General features: G+C 34.9%; 1 protein-coding gene across 9 annotated transcripts in view; it reads left to right on the top strand.

Annotated features, from left to right (window-relative positions):
- TRPM7 (transient receptor potential cation channel subfamily M member 7) overlaps positions 1 to 23,447 on the top strand; it is a 125,850-nt gene that overhangs the window by 59,574 nt on the left and 42,829 nt on the right. For 8 of the 9 annotated variants that reach the window (XR_003913754.1, XM_029953044.1, XM_029953040.1 and 5 more), the window contains exons 13-21: positions 8,606 to 8,659; positions 12,343 to 12,483; positions 12,818 to 12,952; positions 14,130 to 14,410; positions 15,397 to 15,625; positions 16,730 to 16,885; positions 16,963 to 17,106; positions 19,083 to 19,211; positions 21,603 to 21,881. Coding sequence is in view for 8 of the 9 variants with exons in the window: in XM_029953044.1 (XP_029808904.1) it covers positions 8,606 to 8,659; positions 12,343 to 12,483; positions 12,818 to 12,952; positions 14,130 to 14,410; positions 15,397 to 15,625; positions 16,730 to 16,885; positions 16,963 to 17,106; positions 19,083 to 19,211; positions 21,603 to 21,881 (1,548 nt within the window). In the remaining variant the exon portion in view is untranslated. The remainder of the gene's footprint in view (positions 1 to 8,605; positions 8,660 to 12,342; positions 12,484 to 12,817; positions 12,953 to 14,129; positions 14,411 to 15,396; positions 15,626 to 16,729; positions 16,886 to 16,962; positions 17,107 to 19,082; positions 19,212 to 21,602; positions 21,882 to 23,447) is intronic. The other variant, XM_029953041.1, reaches the window with a different exon arrangement.

The raw sequence follows: 23,447 nt of genomic DNA, 5'->3' as shown, positions 1-23,447 counted from the left end.
GGGGTTTCTGAAATGTGGAGTTTTGAAACACAGCCGTGCCTGAAATAAGTTGGACGCTCAACCGACTGAGCATCCCCAGCAGCCCTTTTATTGTTTTATTTTTAGTTTTTTTATTTATATATTTTTTCTCTTCTTTTCTCTTTTTCCTTTCAAGCTTCTCTTAACAAGCAGACCAAACCACACCTACGATCTAGCATCCTTTATGTGATTTTTTTTTTACTTTTTAAATTTTTATTTTATTCTATTATTACTGTTTTTTGTCATCTAAAATAACAAGATAGAGGAATTCACCTCAAAAGAAGGAACAAGAGATAGGGAGGTTTTACGGTTATAGGCAGGAGGGGCAGTGAGGTCATCTAGGGGATCCGAGACAGGAGAGGGGGGTGGGAGGGGCTCCAGGGGCAGGGTTGTGGGTCATGAGCTAAGAACAAAGGTCAGGGCAAGACCATGGATCCCAAAAAGCCATAACATACAGCATTTCATTCCATTTCCCCGCCTCCAACAGAAATTATCTAAATCGGTAAGAGTTTGGAAATCGAGGGGCCCTTCTGGGGGCCATTGGGATTGGTGGTCCAGCTTGTAGAGGGGCCATACAGCCATACAGAGGCATATTAGGTGGTTGCGGCAAAGGTCACCAGCGTAATCAAGAAGCCAGAAGTTCTTTAGAAGGCACTGTAAGGGGTGAGTGTGTGTTTTGCGAGTTCTGGCTTAGATTGGGAAGTTCCCATAATATCTGGCCTACAGTCTTGGGACTGAAGTAGACGTCCCTGTGTTCAGGCTCGAGACTCGGAACAGAGGGTTGGCTCATCCTAGCGTGGGGGACGTCTCCCTAACCCAGGAGGCCAGAGTGGATATAGCCCCTGGGACTATATACCGCTGGAGTAGCCCCTGGGGCTACGGCGGAGGGGTTGTCCTGACGCGGCAGCGATTTCGGACAGAATCCCCACAGAGGCTCAGATAATCGGGGAACTTACCCAATTAGTTGGTGGGGTAGAGGTCGGATCCTGGACCAGAAGCTCCACAGGAGGGCCCCGGCCTGCGGGGCAGTTTCCATTTCGGCACCAAGGCGAGATCCCTGAATTGGGAAGGAGAGAGTTCAGCTAGAAGCCAGCTGCTGAGCTGCTATCTCCTCCCAGGTTTCATCACCAAATGTAAGATTTAATAGATGGAGGCAGAGATGAGAGGAAAGAAAGAGGCCAAGTTATGGAGCCAAGAAAGCCTTTATTGGGATCTGAGATTCCCGGGCAAGGTTCTATGACCCCCGGAGTGGGGAGTCAGGGAAGTCGCACCTGGTGTGGGAGGGGCAAGGTATTTTATGGGTGAAAGAAAAAAAAAAAAAAAAAAGAAGGAACAAGAAGAAATGACAGCCAGGGATTTAATCAAGGCAGATAAAGTAAGACCTCTGAACTAGAATTTAGGGGTGCCTGGGTGGCTCAGTTGGTTAAATGTCCAACTTCATCTCAGGTCATGGTCTCATGGTCCATGAGATTGAGTCCTAGATCAGGCTCTGTGCTGATAGCTCAGAGCCTGGAGCCTGCTTTGGATTCTCTGTCTCCCTCTTTCTCTGCCCCTCCCAACTCACACTCTGTCTCTCAAAATTAAACATTAAAAAAAAGTGTTTTTAATGACTATATTAGCTAGGCTTGAAAAAGAAAGCATACAAGACACTAGAGAATCCATTTCTGTAGATATAAAAAACTTAAAATCTACACAGACTAAAATTAAAAATGCCGTAGCCAAGGGGTGCCTGAGCGGCTCAGTCTTTTAAGCATCTGACTCTTGATTTAGGCTCAGGTCTTGATCTTATGGATTGTGGGATTGAGTCCTGTGTTGGGCTGTGTGCTAACAGCGTAAGTCTGCTTGGGATTCTCTATCCCCCTCTCTGCCCCTCCCCTGCTTGCTCATGTGCTTTCTTTCTCTCTCAAATAAATGTTTTAAAACCTGCCATAACCAAGCTGCAAACCCAAACAGAGGCCATAAAAATGAGGATGGACAAGGCAGATGGGTGAATTAGTGATATAGAAGATAAAATTATGGAAAATAATGAAGCTGAAAAGAAGGGGGAAACAAAGGTCAGGGATCATGAAGGCAGACTTAGGGAACTCAGCAAATTATTAAATGTAATAACATTTGTATCATAGGAGTCCCAGAAGATGAAGAGAGAGCAAAAGGGGCAGAAAGTTTATATGAGCAAATTATAGCTGAAAACTTCCCCTAATCTGGGGAAGGACACAGACCTCAAAATCCAAGAAGCCTAGAGAATCCCCATTAAACTCAACAAAAAGCTAGCCATCGCCAAGACGTATCATAGTCAAATTCACAAAATACACACACAAGGAAAGAATCCTGAAAGCAGCATGGGGAAAAAAGTCCTTCACCAACAAGGGAAGATAGATCAGGTTGACAACAGATCTGGCCACCAAATTTAGCAGGCCAGAAAGGAGTGACAAAGTATTTTCAACATGCTGAATCTGAAAAATACATAGTTAAGACTACTATATCCACCAAGACTGTCATTCAGAATAGAAAGAGAGATAAAGAGTCTCCTCAACAAAAACTGAAGGAGTTTGTGACCACTAAACCAACCCTATGTAAGGGAGGACTCTTTGGGTGAAAAGGGGAAAAAAAGACCAAAAGCAACAAAGAGTAGAGAGGACGAGAGAGCACTAACAAAAACACCAACTCTACAAGTAACACAATGATACTAAATTCATATCTTTCAATAATTACTCTGAATGTAAATGGACTAAATTCTCCAGAGAATCAGAAGACATATGGTATCAGAATGGATAAAAAAAAAAAAACAAGATGCATGTACAACAGACTTGTTTTAGGCCTAAAAACACCTGCAGATTGAAAATGAGAGGATGGAGAATTGTCTATCATGCTAATAGATGTCAAAAGAAAGCCAGAGTATTCATAATTATATCAGACAAATACACTTTAAAACAAAGACTGTAAGGAGTTGAGGAAGGGCATTATATCATAATTAAGGGGTCTGTCCATTAAGAAGATCTAATAGTTATAAATACATATGACCCCAACTTGAAAGCACCTAAAATATATAAACCAATTAATAACAAACTCATTAATAATGTAATAATAGTTGGGGACTTTACCATCTCATGTATAGCAGTGGACAGATCATCTAAGCAGAAAATCAACAAGGAAACAAAGGTTTTGAATGATACTGGGCTGCATGGACTAAGCAGACATATTCAGAATATTTCATCCTGAAGCAGCAGAATACACATTATTTTTTAATGCACATGAAATATTCTCCAGAATAGATCACATATTGGGTCACAAATCAGCCCTCTTCGGGTACAAAAAGAGTGAGATCATACTGTGCATGTTTTCAGATCACAACGCTATGAAACTTGAAGTAAACCATGTGAAAAAATTTGGAAAGCCTTCAAATATATGAAGGTTAAAGAACATCCTACTAAAGAATGAATAGGTTAGCCAGGAAATTAAAGAAGAAATTTTGAAAAATACATGGAAGCAAATGAAAATGAAAACCTGACAGTCCAAAACCTTTGGCATGCAGTGAATGCAGTCCTAAAAGGGAAGTATATTGCAATTCAGGCCTACCTCAAGAAGCAAGAAAGGCCCCAAATACACAACCTAATCTACACCTAAAGAAGCAGAAAAGGAACAGCAAAGAAAGCTGAAAGCCAGCAGAAGAAAGGAAATAATAAAGATTAGAACAGAAATAAGTAATAGAGAAACACAAAAAACAGATCAACAAAACTAAGAGCTGGTTCTTTGAAAGACTTAACAAAATTCATAAACCCTTAGCCAGCCTTTCCAAAAAGAAAAGATAAAGGTCCCAAATAGATAAAATCATGAGTGAAAGAGGTGAGATCACAATCAACACCACAGGAATACAATTAGAGTATTATAAAACTGATATGCCAACAAACTGGGCGATCTGGAAGAAGTGGACACATTCCTAGAAACTCAGAAACTACCAAAACTGAAACAAAAAGAAATAGAAAATTTGAACAGACCCGTAGCCAGAAAAGAAATTGAATCAGTAATCAAAAATCTCCAAACAGATGAGTCCTGGGCCAGATGACTTCGTATAGGAATTCTACCAGACATTTAAAGAAGAGTTAATACCTCTTCTTCTCAAATTGTTAAAAAAAAATAGAAATGGAAGGAAAACTTCCAAACTCACTCTCTGATGCCAGCATTACCTTAATTCCAAAATCAGGGGCACCTGGGTTGTGCAGTCAGTTGAGCGTCCAACTTCAGCTCAGGTCATGAGCTCACAGTTAGTGGTTTCGAGCCCCATGTTGGGATCTGTGCTGACAGCTCAGAGCCTGGAGCCTGATTCTGATGCTGTGTCTCTCTCTTTCTCTGCCCTTCCCCTGCTCATGATCTGTCTCTCACTGTCTCTCAAAAATAAATAAATGTTTAAAAAAGTCTTTTTAAAAATCAGATGAACACCCCACTAAAAAGGAGAATTAAGGCAATCCCTGATGAACCTGGATGCAAACATTCTCAACAAGATACTAGCAAGTTATAAAAAAACTAAAACTAGCACATCTAATCTAATAGTATGTAAAAAAAATTATCCACCGCTATCAAGTGGGATTTATCCCTGGACTGCAGGGTTAGTTCAGTGTTCACAAATCAGTGTGATTCACTGCATTAATTACAAAAACGGGTAAGAACCATATGAGCCTATCAATAGATGCAGAAAAAGCATCTGACAAAATACAGCATCCAATCTTGTTAAAACTAAGTAGGTATAGGGGTACCTGGGTGGCTCAGTCAGTTGAGTGGCCGACTTTGGCTCAAGTCATGATCTCATGGTTCGTGGGTTCGAGCCCCATGTCAGGCTCTGTGCTGACGGCTGGCTCAGAGCCTGGAGCCTGTCTTCAGATTCTGTGTCTCCCTTTCTCTCTCTGACCTTCCTCTGCTCACGCTGTCTCTCTCTCTCTCTCACCCCCTCTCTCAAAATAAATAAATAAATAAATAAACTGGAACCACTTATACACAAAAATAAATTCAAATTGATGAAAGATCTAAATGTGAGACAGGAAACTTCAAAATCCTAGAAGAGAACTCAGGTAGCAATCTCTTTGACCTCGGCTGGAGCAGCTTTTTAATAGACATGTTGCAGGCAAAGGAAACAAAAGCAAACATGAACAATTGGGACTTCATCAAGATAAAAATCTCCTGCACAGTGAAAGAAACCACCAACAAAACTAAAAAGCAGCCTTTGGACTGGGTGAAACTAAAACTAGAATTACCCTGCAGTCCAGCAATTACACTATTAGGTGTTTACCCAAATGATACAAACTACAGATTCAAAGGGATACATGTATCCTAGTGTTGATAGCAGCATTACCAACAATAGCCAAACTATGGAGAGAGCCTAAATGCCCATCAGCTGATGAACAAAGAAGATGTGGGGGGTGTGTGGGTGTGTGTGTGGATGCGCGAGCGCGTATAGATATAATGGAATATTACTCGGCCATCTAAAAGAATGAAATCTTGCCATTTGCAATGATGTGGATGGAGCTAGAATGTATTATGCTAACTGAAATAAGTCAGAGAAAGACAAATACCATATGATTTCATTTATATGTGGAATTAAGAAACAAAACAGATTGATAAAAGGGAAAAGGAAGGGAAGAGAAGAGAGGAAACCAACCACAGGGGACTCTTATTGATAGAAAACAAACTGTAGGTTGACGGAGGGTGGGAGATAGGCTAGATGGGTGATGGGTACTAAGGAGGGCACTTGTGATGTGCACTGGGTCTAGTATGTAAGTGGTGAATCACGGAATTCTACTCCTGAAACCAATTTTGCAAGGTATGTTAACTAACATTTAAATAAAACCTTTTTTTGATAGCTCCCCAATGTATGTAAAATAATACCTAAACCCTTTGCCTGATTTTCAGAGCTCTCCGCCTTTTGAAAGTTTGTCCTAGCTCTTTCATGTGGCCTTTTATTCCCACCTCCACCTTCCCATAAATGTTTGTTATGTCGTCTTCCTACTCTTTCTCAAAAACATAAACTTAACAAAAAAGGCAGTTTTTGTTTACACACTGCATGTGTGTTTTTCTGTCAACTACTCTCTACTCACTGGAATTTTATTCATTAAGAACATAGTTCAGATGCTATGCCGCTGCCTCCATGAAGCCCATTGACATAGTTGAGGACAATTCTCTCTTCCCCTGTGGATTATACATTTTTTTGGAATAGAGAGTATAAAATTATTTCCCATTTTTTATTTTTAATAATGTCTAGCACAATTACATTGAACTTTGATGGTCTTCTACTGTTTCTAGTGAACAAATATAAAAATTAAAAGGGTTATTCATTGTGCTGAAGTAAGGTTTATCCTTGAAATATAAACCAGATATAAAACAATAACAATAAAAATTGATCCCATTAGCAAGGCACAATTAGCACATTTTTTTAATGTATAATTCAAATTTTTAAGATAATGATTACTTTTTAGCATCAATCACTGATAAAAATTTGTAAGTTAAGGGATTATATAATATGATAAAGTAGTGACTCTCAAACTTTTGGGTTTCAGTGTCCTACTACATAAAAATTATTGGGGACTTAAAAAAGCTGTTCTAAAGAGGGTTTGTTCATGTTTCTTGATACCATATTATAGAATGTAAAACCAAGAACTTTTTAAAATATTAGTTTGTGTTTACATAACAATAAATCCATTACATGTTAACACAAAAAACATTATTCGAGAAAAAAAATCAGTGAAGAGAATATACTAGATATACTGTTTTACAAGTCTCTAATATCTGGCTTCATAGAAGACAGCTGAATTCTCTTATTTGCTTATGAATTTAATCTTATGATGTCATACATCAAGCAACCTCTGGAAAACACTTATCACTGAGAGAATGAGAGTGAAAAAATGCAAATATCTTAACATGATTCTGAAAGTACTTTTGATCTCATGAACCTTTTGAAAGAGTCTTAGGGGCCATCAGGGAAAACTGGACCACACTTTGAAAACTGCTGTATTAAAATATATTTCCTTTATACTAAGAAGTTAATGTAATGTATAAACAGTAATGGTTTAAGATAAAATAGAATTCTAAATATTGCATTTCTATATGATTGTATACTATTAGAGAAAATACAGTGAAACTTGCTTAATACCTAAAAAATATGAAATACTTTGTATTTTTAAAAATTAACGTACAAGGAAGAATTGCCAGAGAAATAGAATTGCCAGCGGATAGATTAAATAGTAAAAGGAGGGGCACCTGTATGGCTCAGTCAGTTAAGTGTCTGACTGGCTCAGGTCATGGTCTCGTGGTTTATGAGTTTGGCCCTTCATCAGGCTCTGCGCTAACAGTGCGGAGCCTGCTTGGGGTCTCTACCTCTCTTTCTCTGCTCCTCCCCTGCTCTCTCTCCCTCTCTCTCAAAATAAACAAATAAACTTAAAAAAGTTTGTAAAAAGAAAGAGCAAAAAAGTAAGGCTAAATACACAATATTAGTTACAGTCATCTTTAGATATTATGTAGAATTTTAAAATAAAAAAAATATTGTCAGGGGTACCTGATTGGCTCAGGTTAAGCATCTGACCCTTGTATTTGGCTCAGGTCATGATCTGACAGTTCATAGATTTGAGCGCCACACAAATCTTCGTCAGAGAGCTTACTTGGGATTCTCTCTCCTCCTCCTACCTTTTTCTCTCTGCTCCTTCCCCACTCATGCTGTGTCTCTCAAAATAAATAAACATTTGAAAAAAAGAATTAAAATATTTTCAAAGAAATAAGATTTGAAAATTCTTTATTAACTATATTTGGTCAAGGTTGATTACTGTAATAACCTCATAAAAATTACAGTAGTAAGAGGAAAATCCCATTTGACATTTATTTTAAACAATAGATTTAAAATATTGAAAATAAGTCTCTTGATTTGTGCTGCCTAGAATTCACTTTCATACATTTCAGATGGATCAAAACAATGTCTAGAAAGTTTAGAACACATTTTTGGTCCATTTACCTCAGCCTTGATGGGGGACATACACACTAGATATTTTTTCAGATTACAGGGTATCATCAGAATAAGATTACTGTAAAAATGACATTTGAGTTGAGTCTAATAATATACATAAATGGAAGTAAGGTGATAAGATACTTATGGATATAAGTTTCCTTTTTAACTTCCTTAGGCAGAAATTAAGATGACAGATATAAATTTTAAAAGTTTGTTACCCTAAATATTTAAAGTATTGATGCAATTTGAGTTAGTGGCAGAAATGAGGTACATTTTAACCAGTAGAGAGATTATAGCTCTATTATCAATGAAAGAAGTGTAGATTTAAGATATAATTGTGAAGCTTACAATGTTTGCATGATTATAAGTTTGTGTTCTGCATAAGTAAAACATAAGAATATAACTTATATATCAAGGTAATATGACAATACAAAATGGCTACATCTTTTTCTTTGCTCCATTTTATGAACAGAACTTATTTAGCTGGAAAAGAATATAATTTGGGCAAGAAGGTTGATAAAGTTCAGTAAGTAACAAAAAGAGAAGTTGTTAAATTATTTTAGAAGAAAAGTAATAGTTTGCTGTAACTTTTTCTCCTTAAAGAAACAAGGTCCAACCAATCCAATGCTATTTCATCTTGTTCGGGATGTCAAACAGGTAAGAGATTTTTGTTTCTGAAAATGTAATTTAAAAATTTGGTTATATTTCATCTGTTCCTAAAACACATTTAAGTAATGTACATCTCAAAAATAGCAATATAGTGACACTTTTTTAGAACAAGATAAAATAGGGCAACATTTGTGGTAATAGAAGTAAAAAGGATAATACATCAGAAATCAAGAAAAAAGTAAAGTTAATGCTATTAAGCCCAAGTTTCCTGAGCTTCTAGTCATCTGAGATAGAATGTGATGAATTTCATAATGCTCATTGATCCATAAAAGAAGAACATTGATAAAATGTATCTTCTTTGTGTTCAGAAGAATTTTATTTCCTGGGCCTGTAAAGGACTTTGAATAAAGACATTGAGGGAAACACTGGATGGTGATCTTCATGGCAGAGTTTGCCAAAAGTGCTGAAATGTTCATGTTCATGTGTATATGCTTTCTCTTGTAATATTCAGTATTGGCCATTATAGAATATATAACACTGTCATGATTTAAAGCCATTCTCTGGTGACTAAACTTGATGTACTACTATTCCTCTTCTGTTGGGATTCTTTGTGAATTAAGTTTTATTTTTCTAGGTGGAACGGTATTCATTTAGTTAATTGAAATATTTTTGTAGTTTCTGAACTAAAATTCAGAATGTTTTAGAATTCTCCAAACTTTTACTTGTTAGTATATTTAAGTGTACTATTAAAAAACTAAAAAATTAAAATAGAAGTGTCATTTTCTGTGTCCATTTTTTGTGTTTTGTCATATATTTAATACTCAACTAGTATCCCATTGGAAAAACTTAGACTTTATTATACTTAAAAATATTTTTTCTTTAATTCAGTTCTTTTTGCATGTCAAAATTCATTCAGAATTTTCTTAAGTCACAGGGTTGTGCAACTGTGACTACAATTTATTTTTAATTTTTTTTAAAGTTTATTTGTTTATTTTGAGAGAGGCAGCCAGAGCATAGGCAGGGAAGGGGTAGAGAGAGAGGGAGAGAATTCCAGGCGAACCTTGTGCTATTAGCACAGAGCCTGATGAGGGCTTGAACTCACGAACTGTGAGATCATGACCTAGCAGAAACCGGGAGTCAGCTGTTTAGCCAACTGAGCCACCAAGGCACTCCTACAGTCTAATTTTAGATTAACCCTGCACTCATTAGCAGTCACTCCCCATTCCTGTTTCCTTTTCTACTCCTGCCTCTTCTCCTGCCCTTGGCAACTGTTAATCTACTTTCTTTATGTCTGGATTTGCCTATTTTGGACATTTCACATTTTTTTAGTTTGTTTTGTTGCTGTTGTTGTTAAAATAATTAAAGCTTTTTTCTTTCTTCCTAGAAAGGTTGAGTGATGGGGGAGATCTTCAATCCATGAGTTTCTAATATGTATTTATTTTTGAGAGACAGAGAAAGAGCACAACCTGAGTGGAGGCAGAGAGACAGATTTGGAGTCCGAAGCAGGGTCCAGGCTCTCAGCTGTCAGCTGTCAGATGTGGGGCTTAAACTCATGAGCTTTGAGATCATGACCTGAGCTGAAGTCAGATGCTTAACTGACTGAGCCACCCAGGTGCCAATCCAGGAGTTTCTAAAACACATTTGTGTTATGACTTAGCAGGTTAGCAGAAAGAACTATAGTTGTTAATTCTAGAAACAAATATGAGATTTGGTGTATACTGTCTATCTTTACATTGGTGGCTATACTAAATAAGCCAAATTTTTTTTATTTCTTTAAGTGAAAAGTCCTAAGGTAAAGACAGGAATTGACTATTCTCAATTCAAATTAATAAGTTGAGTATTATATTTATTTGTATAGTTTGAGAAATTGCTTATTTTTTTTTAGATAATTCACATTATTTCCCTTAATTTTATTTCCCATTTAAGTGGGACCATATCATAATGGCATTTGTGAAGGTTTAATTTTTTAAATTTTGTTAATGTTTATTTATTTATTTTGAGAGAGAGAGAGTTGGGCAGGAGCAGAGAAGGAAGGAGAGAGAGAATCCCAGGCAGGCTCTGTGCTCAGCGTAAAGCCCTGTGTGGGTCTCAGTCCTGTGAACTGTGAAATCATGACCTGAGCTGAAATTAAGAGTCAGATGCTTAACCAACTTAGGTGGCTACCCAAGCACTCTTGTCAAATTTTTATTTATATATCTGAGTTTATTTATTTTGAGAAAGAGAAAGTACAAGTGGGGAAGGGGCAGAGAGAGGGGGAGAGAATACTCAGGGCTCGATCCCACAATCCATGTGACATGACCTGAGCTGAAACCAAGAGTCAGATGTTTAACCAACTGAGCCACCTGGACACCCCTTTATTTTTATTATTATTATTTTCTAATTTGATGGGGGTGTTGAGGGGGTTCAATTGGTTAAGAGTCCCACTCTTGATTTCAGCTCAGGTCATGATCACATGGCTGGTTAGTTCAAGCCCTGCATGGGGCTTTGCACTGACAGTGTTGAGCCTGCTTGGGATTCTCTCTTTCTTTCTCCGCCTCCTCCCACTTGCATGCTCTCTCTGTCTCTCTCAAAACTAAATAAGTAAACATTTTTAAAAATGCGTCCAACTCTTGATTTCACCTCAGGTCATGATTTCAGGTGGTAAGATCAGTCCCAATGTTGGGCTTGTGCTAGGCATAGAGCCTACTTCAGATTCTCTCCCTCTCTTGCCCTCTCTGTCTCTCTGCCCCTCCCTCATGTGCTCACATGGTCTCTCTTTAAAAATAAAAAATAAAAATAAAAGTATCATATATCACATCCTTGTTCATAAAGTATATTTTGAGGTTGTTCAAGACAACAAAAATCTGGCACTTAAGATGAAAATATTTTTTATTAATTTTTAAATCAGAGATTTAAAGAATATAAATATCTAGAAATTTAAAACTTCACAGATGAAACCAAATTATAAAAGGTATAAACATTTTTTAAAGTACTAAGTTTATAAGATGATAATTAGGGAAACAAAGAATGGTGATGGTAGGAGGGTAGAATTAGTTGATACATGTAAATCATGATTTATGATTAAACCCATAACCCCGTGTTTATGATTAAACCCTTTTGAGATTATTTAATGAGATTAACCAAATATTTTATTCTAAACAGGCAGTCTTCCCAAATTCACAGATGGCTCATGTTCCAGAAGTTTATTTGTAAATTGACACCCTAGGGAAATGAAGTCTTAGCTCTAAAAATGTTATAAGTGGTAGTTTAAATCTTAGATGAGGCTATAAAAAACTTGTGTAACCTGAAATATAACCAATATAATTTTGGCTAAAAAATACTTATAAGTACTTATGGGCCTATTTGGAAACATAATTAACATTTATAGCATTATTTTTGCAGGAAAATGCAATTTATGATATGTGCCACAGTAAAAATGGAATACTTGGCTCTTAGCAGTTCCTTTGCCTCTATGTGTGAAGTATTAGGGCAGTAGAAAGACAGATAAATGACCTGCTGCTCTAAGCCGTACTTCTGTTCTGAGCACACTTTGAGACTTCACAACTCTAGAATTCTCTCTTCTTACAGAAGGAAATGGAGGACCAGGTTACTCTTTTCCTGCAAAGATAGCTGCTGGCAACCCCAGCTTCCTGTAACAAGTAAACATTGGTCATTTTGGAGAGTAGGTGTCTTCCAAGCATTCATGGAAATATTGAGAAATATCCTATTTAAAACTAATGTTTTGTTTCCAGGGAAACCTTCCTCCAGGATATAAGATCACCCTAATTGATATAGGACTTGTTATTGAATATCTTATGGGAGGAACTTACAGATGCACCTACACTCGGAAACGTTTTCGATTAATTTATAATAGTCTTGGTGGAAATAATCGGGTATGTAATACTGGGGGGGTTATATATGTACTGTATACATTTGTAAGTTAAAAACCTACAAAAATTCATACACTTAAAAATTTTTAAACTACTCAGTCTTAGAACAGTAAAAGTAACATTGTCTTAAAAATGGTATTTTCAACTAAGATACATAGAAATCTTTTGTAATCAAAATCCAAAACAAATGATTTATGTGTGCATACACACACATTTATACATACCTTTGTATATATGTATGTTGATACATTTGTATCTATATATGAATTGATTCTTGAATTTTTACAGCATACCAGTATATTTAAATCTGCAAAAACTAATAAGCTTTTATTTTCAGAGGTCTGGCCGAAATACCTCCAGCAGCACTCCTCAGTTGCGCAAGAGTCATGAATCTTTTGGCAATAGGGCAGATAAAAAGGAAAAAATGAGACACAATCATTTCATTAAAACAGCACAACCCTATCGACCAAAGGTATGTTTGCATAAATACTACCCTTTCTGAATTTATTCTATCTAATTTACTAGTATATATGAAATAAAAAATTACTTGTTTTAATAAGAATCAACTTTTGTTTGTTGATATATCTTTGATTATTTTCCCATATACAAAAAGATATTCATTATGAGTTAACAATTCTATTAAGTTTTTGTTCTTAGCTATAATAAAAAATTTTAAATATTTTGATAAATGCTAAACTGCCACTTCTTATTCCACTGTAACATTATTAACACATACAAGAAAAGTGTCTTATCCAAACTTTTCTTTCATTAAAATTATATTTTATCAGATATTAGTTGAAATATTTAGTCCTGTTGATTTTGGAAAACTTTATTACAATGACATTTATTTTTTATTTTTTAAATTTTTTTTGTTTTTAATTTATTTTTGAGAGACAGAGACAGCGCGAGCAGGGGAGGGTCAGAGAGAGAGGGATACAAAGACATCTTTGATTATTTATTTGTTTATTCATTCAGGAATAGAATTTGTTGATTCATCACTTACATATAATACCCATTGCTCATCCCAACCAGTGTCCTCCTTAATGGCCTTTTACCGCTTTAGCGGTTATATTGCTGCTATAAACATTGGGGTGCATGTGTCCCTTCAAAACAGCACACCTGTATCCCTTGGATAGATACCTAGCAGTTCAATTGCTTGGTTGAAGAATAGTTCTATTTTTAATTTTTTGAGGAACCTCCATACTGCTTCCGAGAGTGGCTGGTGGCATTCCCACCAGCACTGCAAAAGGTCACCCCTTTGTCTGCATCCTCACCCACATCTGTCGTTGCCTGAGTTGTTCATGTTAGCCATTCTGACAGGTGTGAGGTGGTATGTGAGGTGGTATCTCAGTGTGGTTTGATTTGTATTTCCCTGATGATGAGTGATGTTGACCATTTTTTTATGTTTGTTAGTCATCTGGATGTTGTCTTTGGAAAAGGTTTATTAATATGAAGACATTTTTTTAGAAATACCATTTCTATAAAATTTGAGCTATAATAAAATCAAGTATATAAAATTTATACTATTTTGATTTGATTTCTGCAGTTGTATTAAGTTGAACAATACAAAGGAGATTTTATAAAATTCTGAGATTAGCGTCATATGGCCTTTATTATAATGAGTCTTAGATATTTGTTTTTCTTCAAAGATTGATACAGCTGTGGAAGAAGGAAAGAAGAAAAGAGCCAAAGATGAAATTGTAGATATTGATGATCCAGAAACCAAGCGCTTTCCTTACCCACTTAATGAACTGTTAATTTGGGCTTGCCTTATGAAGAGGCAGGTTATGGCCCGTTTTTTATGGCAACATGGTGAAGAATCAATGGCTAAAGCATTAGTTGCCTGTAAGATCTATCGTTCAATGGCATACGAAGCAAAGCAGAGTGATCTCGTAGATGATACTTCAGAAGAATTGAAACAGTATTCTAAGTAAGTTCTATTTTATCCTTTTACTTAAAAAGTACATCAAGATCATGTTTAAATGGGGGTTATAGTGTCATCACTGGGTATATATATATATATATATATATATATATATATATGTATATATATAATTTTATTGGTACAATTAAAATGCATTCATTACTTTTTAAATTTAGAAGGAAACATTGCTGCTTATACATGTAAAAAGAGGTTTATTTTACTGTTTACAATTCAAGAGCTAAGTAAGTGAGAAGAAATCCATAAGTCAGTTTATTAATTGCACATATTAGGAATTAATTTGATTAGGAAAAGTTTCATTTGAAGTGGTAAGGAAAGAAGAAAATGAGGTTTGAGCTGTGTTCTAAGGAAATGAATTCAACTGCAAGGGCATTTCAGAAGGTGGAACTACATATATGGAAGAGTAAAATAGTTCATGGCAGTTTACATACAGGAATACTAGAACACTAAGATACTTTCTAGGAAACTTTATGATAGAGAACAGGACCTCCCTCTGCCAAAATGGACTGTCTTTGGAAGAGAGTAGAGTTAACACTGAAAATAACAAGCAGGGATCTTAGGATCATTTATTGGGTATTTAAGCTTTAGATGTTTTTCATGATTAGGCTCATTCTTTATCTCTACTGTGTACCAACCCCTTTCTATGTTTGAAATACTATAGATAATGACTTTTTGAACAGAATATCTGACCATTGTCAGGGTTTCCTGTGAAACTAGGTTTATTTCCAAGATGAGGGGAAAGTGCTTTAGAGTCGCCTTTTCAGACTTCTTCATGTGACATATTTTAATATTTTGTGATATCCACGTATTAGTAGATATCTGAAAACATAGAGCTACTGTGATTCTAATGCCTTACAGTTCCCTGATTGTGTGTGAAAATAGTAAAAATTGGAACATGTTATGAAATTATTTAAGAATAATGTTTAAAATTGCAATTTGATAGTATGAATGTTTTGGCTTTTATCTTTTGATAGTGATTTTGGTCAACTAGCAGTTGAATTGTTGGAACAGTCCTTCAGACAAGATGAAACCATGGCTATGAAATTGCTAACTTACGAACTGAAAAACTGGAGTAATTCCACCTGCCTCAAGTTAGCAGTTTCTTCAAGACTTAGACCCTTTGTAGCCCACACCTGTACACAAATGTTGTTATCTGATATGTGGATGGGAAGGCTGAATATGAGGAAAAATTCCTGGTACAAGGTATACCTTAGAAACAATTTGGTATAAAGTGTATGATTAGATAAAAAGAACAGAGGAATTAGCCCAGATATATATAGCAAAATGCCTTGATTTATGAGGGTGGTGGGAGGGTGGCAGTGTTAACACTTTATCTCCAGTGGCATGAAATGGCCTCTTTTTTCTTCCTATTCTTCACTCTGAATCCATTTCAGGTGTAATGTATAATTATTACCTCTCTCTGAGCCAGAGGCACGAGGCAACAAATGGAAGTGTTGGCGTTAACGGCCCTGAGCAGCCATGAAAAAAAGTTGCTTCTTTATAAAAAGATAATTTCCAAATTCTCAAGTTAAGGACCTGTCTACTAACTTAATAATTTGTTACTTTTAATTTACTTGATGTATGATATACCTAGTTTTTATGGTTAAGAATTTGGATAAAATGTTGACTGATACTTTGGTTTCATCACAGTGAGAGATACTACTTTAAACTTTCCTTTTCATTATCTTATATCTTGAATAAGGTACAGAAATGTAGAAGGCAGAAATCAGGCAAGTAGTTTAACCATTTTAAGTGGGTAACAAATACTGATCATCTAATAAAAATAATGGTGAAAGATTAACCAATAGAAACCCTGATACACAATTATAATTTCTTTGTACTTGAGGATTTTTGCAGGTAATACATAAAATTTTACAAGTAAACCTGTTTGTTTATAGAGGCACAAGCTGAGTAATCATGTTATGACATGGAACACTTGTAGTGAGATTTAGGATAAAATTATGCACATAACAATTTCATAAGGATTGATTTCTTTTTAAACAAAAATGTATTTTATGAACAGATTATAAACTGATTTTTTAAAAGGACACATCCATAATAATTATTAAATCTTTTCTATATCATCATATCATAATACTTATACATTTTGTTACTCCTTAAAATAATTCAACCTGGGCCTCTTTAAATATAATATATAAGTAAAAAATGGTATTTGAGTATTTTTCCCTATACTAATGGGCAAACTGACTAAACTAATAATCGAGATATTTAATAGCTTTTAATTCTTTTTATTCTTGAAGATCATTAATTTTAAAATGTAAACTGATGTGTTTCTAAAACTTTTAGGTCATATTAAGCATTTTAGTTCCACCTGCCATATTAATGCTGGAATATAAAACAAAGGCAGAGATGTCTCATATTCCACAGTCTCAAGATGCCCATCAAATGACAATGGAAGATAGCGAAAACAACTTTCAGAACATAGCAGAAGAGATTCCCATGGTAAGGAAGAAAAGTATTTTTAAGTGAATATAAATTTTTTGTGAATAAATATATGATAAGTGCTATTTTTATCTTAGGAAGTGTTTAAAGAAGTAAGAATATTGGACAGTAATGAAGGAAAGAATGAAATGGAGATACAAATAAAGTCAAAAAAGCTTCCCATTACACGCAAGTTTTATGCCTTTTATCATGCACCAATTGTAAAATTCTGGTTTAATACGGTATGTTGTATGTTTTTAAGTTGTATGAACATAACATTTTTAAAGGATGGGCTTTAGGGTTCTTTTTGTCTAAAGTCAATATTAACTTTAATTTACCTTAGATTACTGACAAGCCATTTTAAAAGAGCACAAGTTTAAGTTTTATCCTAATTGCCATCATAAAAAATGTAAACACTAACAAATCTTAGATCTAATTGAAAACTAGAAATTTTCTAAGCAAAAATGTGATAACCATATGCCTTTGTAAGTGGGGATCAAATAATAATAGTCTACCAGAAACATTGGTAAAAATTAACTAGAAGAGACCTGTCTCACTGTGTCACAAAGACCTATCTTTGTGCTTTAGATTTTGCAGAGAATGTGTAGACTTTTTAAAATGAATTTATTGCAGTGTTAATTTGAAGCTCAAAAGTAATCTAGATCATTCTATAGTTTTATTTATGGACTTATTTTCTTAATCATATTATGGTACATGTTTTATTATTTAACACATAATTGGCTTTTCTCTTGCTTTCTGAAAGAACAGTTTTTTCTCCCAGATAAATATGTCCATGGGGAAGGGACTCACCTCAAGAAACACATGAAAATAATCTCAATTTTTAACCATGGGTTGAGTGAATGAGTTTTATTCTCTTTCCAGAAAAATTCTTAAGTTGTTTTTTTTGTTACTATTTTATTGTTTTTCATTTTCATCACATTTGCAATCATGTGAGTGACTATTTAAAAATGGGAAGCCTGGGGCGCCTGGGTGGCTCAGTTGGTTAAGTATCCGACTTCGGCTCAGATCATGATCTCAAGGTTCTTGAGCTCGAGCCCCACGTCGGGCTCTGTGCTGACAGCTCAGAGCCTGGAGCCTGCTTGGGATTCTGTGTCTTCCTCTGTCTCTACCCCTCCCCCGCTCACTCACATGCACACGCACTTTCTCTCTCTCTTTCAAAAATAATAAAACATTAAAAAAATAAAATAAAATGGACAGCCTCAGTGGCCAAATAGAGATTTCTTTTTCTTATTGCTCTTTGGAGTTTACTTCCCTACCCTGCCATATTTCTAATTACAAAGGTGGCTTCTTTTAACACTGGTTGAGGCAAGGAGAGTGATGTGAGGATTCTTAAATACAATTGTTTGAGGGTCAACTGAGTCTTCACTTTCCTCTAAAATGAAATGACTCTTCAGATGTTATTGTACATAGATCTTATAACTTCCCCATAATCTTTTCTGTTAAGAGTATCAAAAGTGGGATGTTCCCTTACCAAGGGAAAATACCTTTTTTTTTTTTTTTAATTTATTTTGAGAGAGAGGGAGAGAGTGTAGATGCTAGCAGGGAAGGGCAGAGAGAGAGAGAGAGAGAGAATGCCAAGTAGACTCCATGCCATCAGGTCAGTGCAGAGCCCAATGTAGGCCTCAGTCCCATGAACCATGATATCATGACCTAAACCAGAATCAAGACTTGGATGCTTAACCGACTGAACCATCCCTGTGCCCTGGGAAAATGCTTTTCATATCTGTTTTCATTTCTTGGGATTCAACCACAGTGATTAGGGGTTAGGAAAATACCAGCTGTATATCTGGGAATACTGTTTGGTTGGGGGAAGGAGGAAGCAGGTAGTGTGTGTTTCTTGATGATGATAGTGATGAAGTTCTGTAGTATATTTAATATATAGGTATAAGTTAAATGGAATTATATGAACTATGCTGAGAACATAAATCTTGTATTATAAACATTTTTCATGTGTGAAGTACTGAAAAGTCATCAAAGTTCTAGAATAACACAGTTATACTCTGGGAACTGTTTATATTTTGATTGATTAAAACAGTGTCCGCACTCGTTACTTCTAAAACTTTTATTGATTGAAGCTGGGAGATAGTTCACAGGGGTTCATTTTGTCTCTTTTTTGTGTGTATTTGAAAGTTTTGATAGTAAAAAAATTTTACTTTGTAATTAATATTATTTATATTTTGTATTTTCTTTTTATTAGTTGGCATACTTAGGATTTCTAATGCTTTATACATTTGTGGTTCTTGTACAAATGGAACGATTACCTTCAGTTCAAGAATGGATTGTTATTGCTTATATTTTTACCTATGCTATTGAGAAAGTCCGTGAGGTATGTCTTTGGTTTTTTCTGCCAGTAACTTACTGTATGTGTGGAAGGTGTTTTGTTTTTTGGCATGAATATGGATATGTGTATGTGTTACTAATAATTTCAGAGGGTGATGATATTATAGAAGTATAGAACATGTTTATTTTTACTGTTTTAAAAATTGTGGCATAAGAATAGAAATCAGTGGGGGTGTCTGTCTGGCTTAGTTGATTAAATATCTGACTCTTGATCTCAGTTCAGGTTTTGATTTCAGGATCATGAGTTTAAGCCCCACTTTGGGCTCTGTACTGGGCAGAAAGCCTACTTAAAAAAATAATAGAGAGCAGTATGTTAACTTGGTCACAATCACAAAGATAGTGGTGTGTCTCAGAAACATAGCCTAGATCTCTTTGTTTTATTTCCTCAACATTTATATTTATGCTGTCACTCTTCAAAAAGTATTAACTACACATATAGCAAATCACGTATGTAAATTATGAATAGATTTTTACTTTGTTGTTATATCGTATTTCCTATGGAACTGTGCTGAATTGCCCATTGAACTGTCATTTAGATTTAGATCTTTGTGTCTGTCACAGTTTTCAGTTTATTTTATTTTTTTAATGTTTTATTTATTTTTGAGAGAGAGAGAGACAGTATGAGCAGGGGAGGACAGAGAGAGAGAGGAAGACACAGAATTTGAAGCAGACTCCAGGCTCTGAGCTGTCAGCACAGAACCCCTTGTGGGATTCCAGCCCACAAGCCACGAGATCATGACCTGCGCCAAAGTTGGATGCTTAAACAACTGAGCCAGTCAAGTGCCCCTATTACAGTTTTCAGTTTAACTTGTAAATTTTCTTACATCTTGATTTTGAAAAATAAGTATTTTTTTCCTTAAATGTTTATAGTTTTTATTCACAGTAGTAATTGCATAAGTATAGTTTTATAACACGCTGATTTAAGTACTTCTGAATTGTTTGTGCTTTAGGTTTAGAGAATACATGATATTACAAAAGTAAATAGGTTATTATGTATTTTTAATTTCTCTGAGTTCCATGGTTTATATATATTTATGAAATCTATTTTACTAACATGTTTGAAAAAATTAAATTGTTAAATGATAAAAGTAAGTTGTGAAGAATTTTTTAAATTCATATTCATAAAACAGTTCTATAAGGATTCATGAGATTATAATAACAGTGGTTTCCTCTAATTGGAAGGGAAGTTAATTGGCTGAGGAACAAGAGTGGACAGGAGACTTTTCAATACTTCTCTCTCTCTTTTTTTTTTTAATGTTTATTTATTTTTGAGAGAGAGCGCACACACAAGGTAGGAAGGAGCTTAGAGAGGGAGGGCACAAAGACTCTGAAGCAGGCTGCATGCTGACAGCAGAGAGCCCCACATGGGCTCATGAACCACAAGATCATGACCTGAGCTGAAGTCAGATGCTTAACCGACTGAGGCACCCAAGTGCCCCTTCAGTACTTATTTTTATATACATTATGATTTTGAAGTTGTAAATATATTACCATTCCCCACACAAAAAATAAATTTTTAATTTTTATTTTTAAGGGAAGAAAAAAGTACAGGTACTTAAACCACTGAGTTGTTTACTTTCTGCAATAAAGCACCTTTGAAAGATTCTGCTAGCCTATTCTGTTGTTTTGATGAAAAATAAAACTTTCAGCAGTATCTCACTTTCTAGAGAACTGTGTTCTAATTTAAGATTTTCAACTTCTTATTAGTAAGATGACCTTGATTGAATAGGTTATTTATTTGTGGGATTACACATACTTATATGAGTTTATATATATATACACACATACATATATAGAATGAGGACAAGAAGTATCTGTCTCTGATACCTTACTGGATTGTTTTAGTAGTCAAATATGTCATCAGATGCCAAGATAATCAAACATACTTTGACAAATACCAAATGACAAATACTGTATAATTTCACTTATATATGAGATCTTAAAAAGAAAACAAGCAAACACAAAAACAGACTTATAAACACAGAAAACAAAGGATGGTGGAGGAGAAGAGGAGAGATTGGCAAAATGAGTGAAGGGGAGTAGAAGGTACAGACTTCTAGTCATGGCAGGTATAAGTCATGGGGCTGAAGCGTGCAGCATAGTTGGAATATAGTCCTTGGTATTGTAATAGCATTGTGTGGTGACTGATGGCAGCTACACTTGTGAACATAGCATAAGGTCTAGAGTTATTGAATCACTGTGTTGGACCCCTGAAGTTAATGTAATGTGTTAACTATACTTCAGTTTTAAAAAATACTTTGAAATATTAAAAGATATAAAATTCTACTGTGATAGTGTAATTTAATGCTGGTATATATTTTAATTGGAAGAAATTAATTTCTTAAACAGCCTAATTTGATTTTTTTTTAATCCTTAGATCTTTATGTCTGAAGCCGGGAAAATAAGCCAGAAGATTAAAGTGTGGTTTAGTGATTACTTCAATATCAGTGATACAATTGCTATAATTTCTTTCTTCATTGGATTTGGACTAAGATTTGGAGCAAAATGGAACTTTGAGAATGCATATGATAATCATGTTTTTGTTGCTGGAAGATTAATTTACTGTCTTAACATAATATTTTGGTATGTGCGTTTGCTAGATTTTCTAGCTGTAAATCAACAGGCAGGACCTTATGTAATGATGATTGGAAAAATGGTAAGTTGAGAGGCATCTAATAATATTCATGGGCTTATTGATAAGTGTTCTTAAAATCATAAAAACCTGTTACTAATATAGTTTTGCTTAAACTAGAGAATGTTATTTCATGTTTATTTGCTTCATATTTCAAATCAGCCATTCCTCAGGATATTAACTTTTGAAGAAAATATGTGATGGGATAAGATTATGAAAATCATTTTTTTGTTCTATCTTAAAATGTTTTAGTTTCTTAAATGCTACTTTCCAGTACAATTTGAGATCAGAATGAAAAAATATAAGTTTATTAGCTACCATTTGTGAAGTTCTTTTCATCTTTACTACTAGTCTACTATCCTAAACCAGTCCATCATCATCTGGCACCTGCAGTAATCTATTAAAATCTGTTCACTCATAACCACTGTGGCCTATCTTTAATTATATTATAGCTAGAGTAATTTCAAAATGCATATCTGTATATGTCATTTCTCCTTCCTTAAAAATCTAAAGCTTTTTCATTACCCCTAGAGATCAGTATAGTTAATGAAATTCTTCAGCCCTGTCCAGTTTGACTTCTTGCTTCTCTTTTTTACTTTTAATTTAGAGATAATTATAGATTCACATGCAATTTTAAGAAATGATATGGAGAGATCTTATGTATTTTTTTACCTTTTTTTTCCTTCAATAGAAACATCTTCATTGCTTTCTTTTGAAGTCTCATCTCTTAACTATTTAAAAAATTTTTTTTAAATGTTTGTTTATTTTTGAGACAGAGACAGATGGCAAGTGGGGGGGAGGGGGCAGACAGAGAGGGAGACATAGTATCCAAAGCAGGCTCCAGGCTGTCAGCACAGCAGGCTGGAACTCACAAATCATGGGAATGTGACCTGAGCTCAAGTTGGACGCTTAACCATTTTTTGATCTTTTAGTTGTGCTATAGTCATACAGGCTTTTCTTTATTTTCTTTAACATAGTCCCTACCATGGTACCATAGTTCATGTTCTTTTTGCCAGGAGTGACTACCCTTATATATACTCACACCCTTAGCTTTTTTGACTAAGTTAGGTTTATCCTACAGATCACATCTCCAACATGATTTTTTTTTCCCATGATTTTTTTAGAGGAGTGTTTTTTTTTAATCTTTTCCTGCTAGATCAGGTTTATTTGCTGTATAATTTTAGGGAACCCATGTTCCTCTTCTACAGAATATTTCTGTGTCTAACTATATTTAAACTACATTTTTATCAGTAAGAATATATACTTCTCTGGACTATACTCCTTGTAGTAGGAACCTTGTCTGGTTTTGGTCACCTTTATATCTCTAGTACTTAGTGTAGTGTGTGTCACATAGTAGCATTTCCTTAGTAAATATTTGCTGGTTGGATGGATAAAACCACTACAAGTAGAAAAAAAAAGACATAAAAATACTGAATATTCATTGTGTTTTAATAGGTTGATTCTTAAGTTTTTTTCTCTTAATTTTATAAGCTTAGCCACAGATTATAAATTTTAAATTCTATAATCTTTCACCAGGTGGTTTTTAATGTTTATTATATTCTCGCTGCTATGCAAGACAGTGCCTCTGAA

The sequence above is a fragment of the Suricata suricatta genome, chromosome 9, assembly GCF_006229205.1.
Source record: "Suricata suricatta isolate VVHF042 chromosome 9, meerkat_22Aug2017_6uvM2_HiC, whole genome shotgun sequence".
NCBI classification, from domain to species: domain Eukaryota; kingdom Metazoa; phylum Chordata; class Mammalia; order Carnivora; family Herpestidae; genus Suricata; species Suricata suricatta.
Note: the sequence above shows the minus strand (reverse complement) of the source record. Positions and strands in the feature narration are given on the sequence as shown.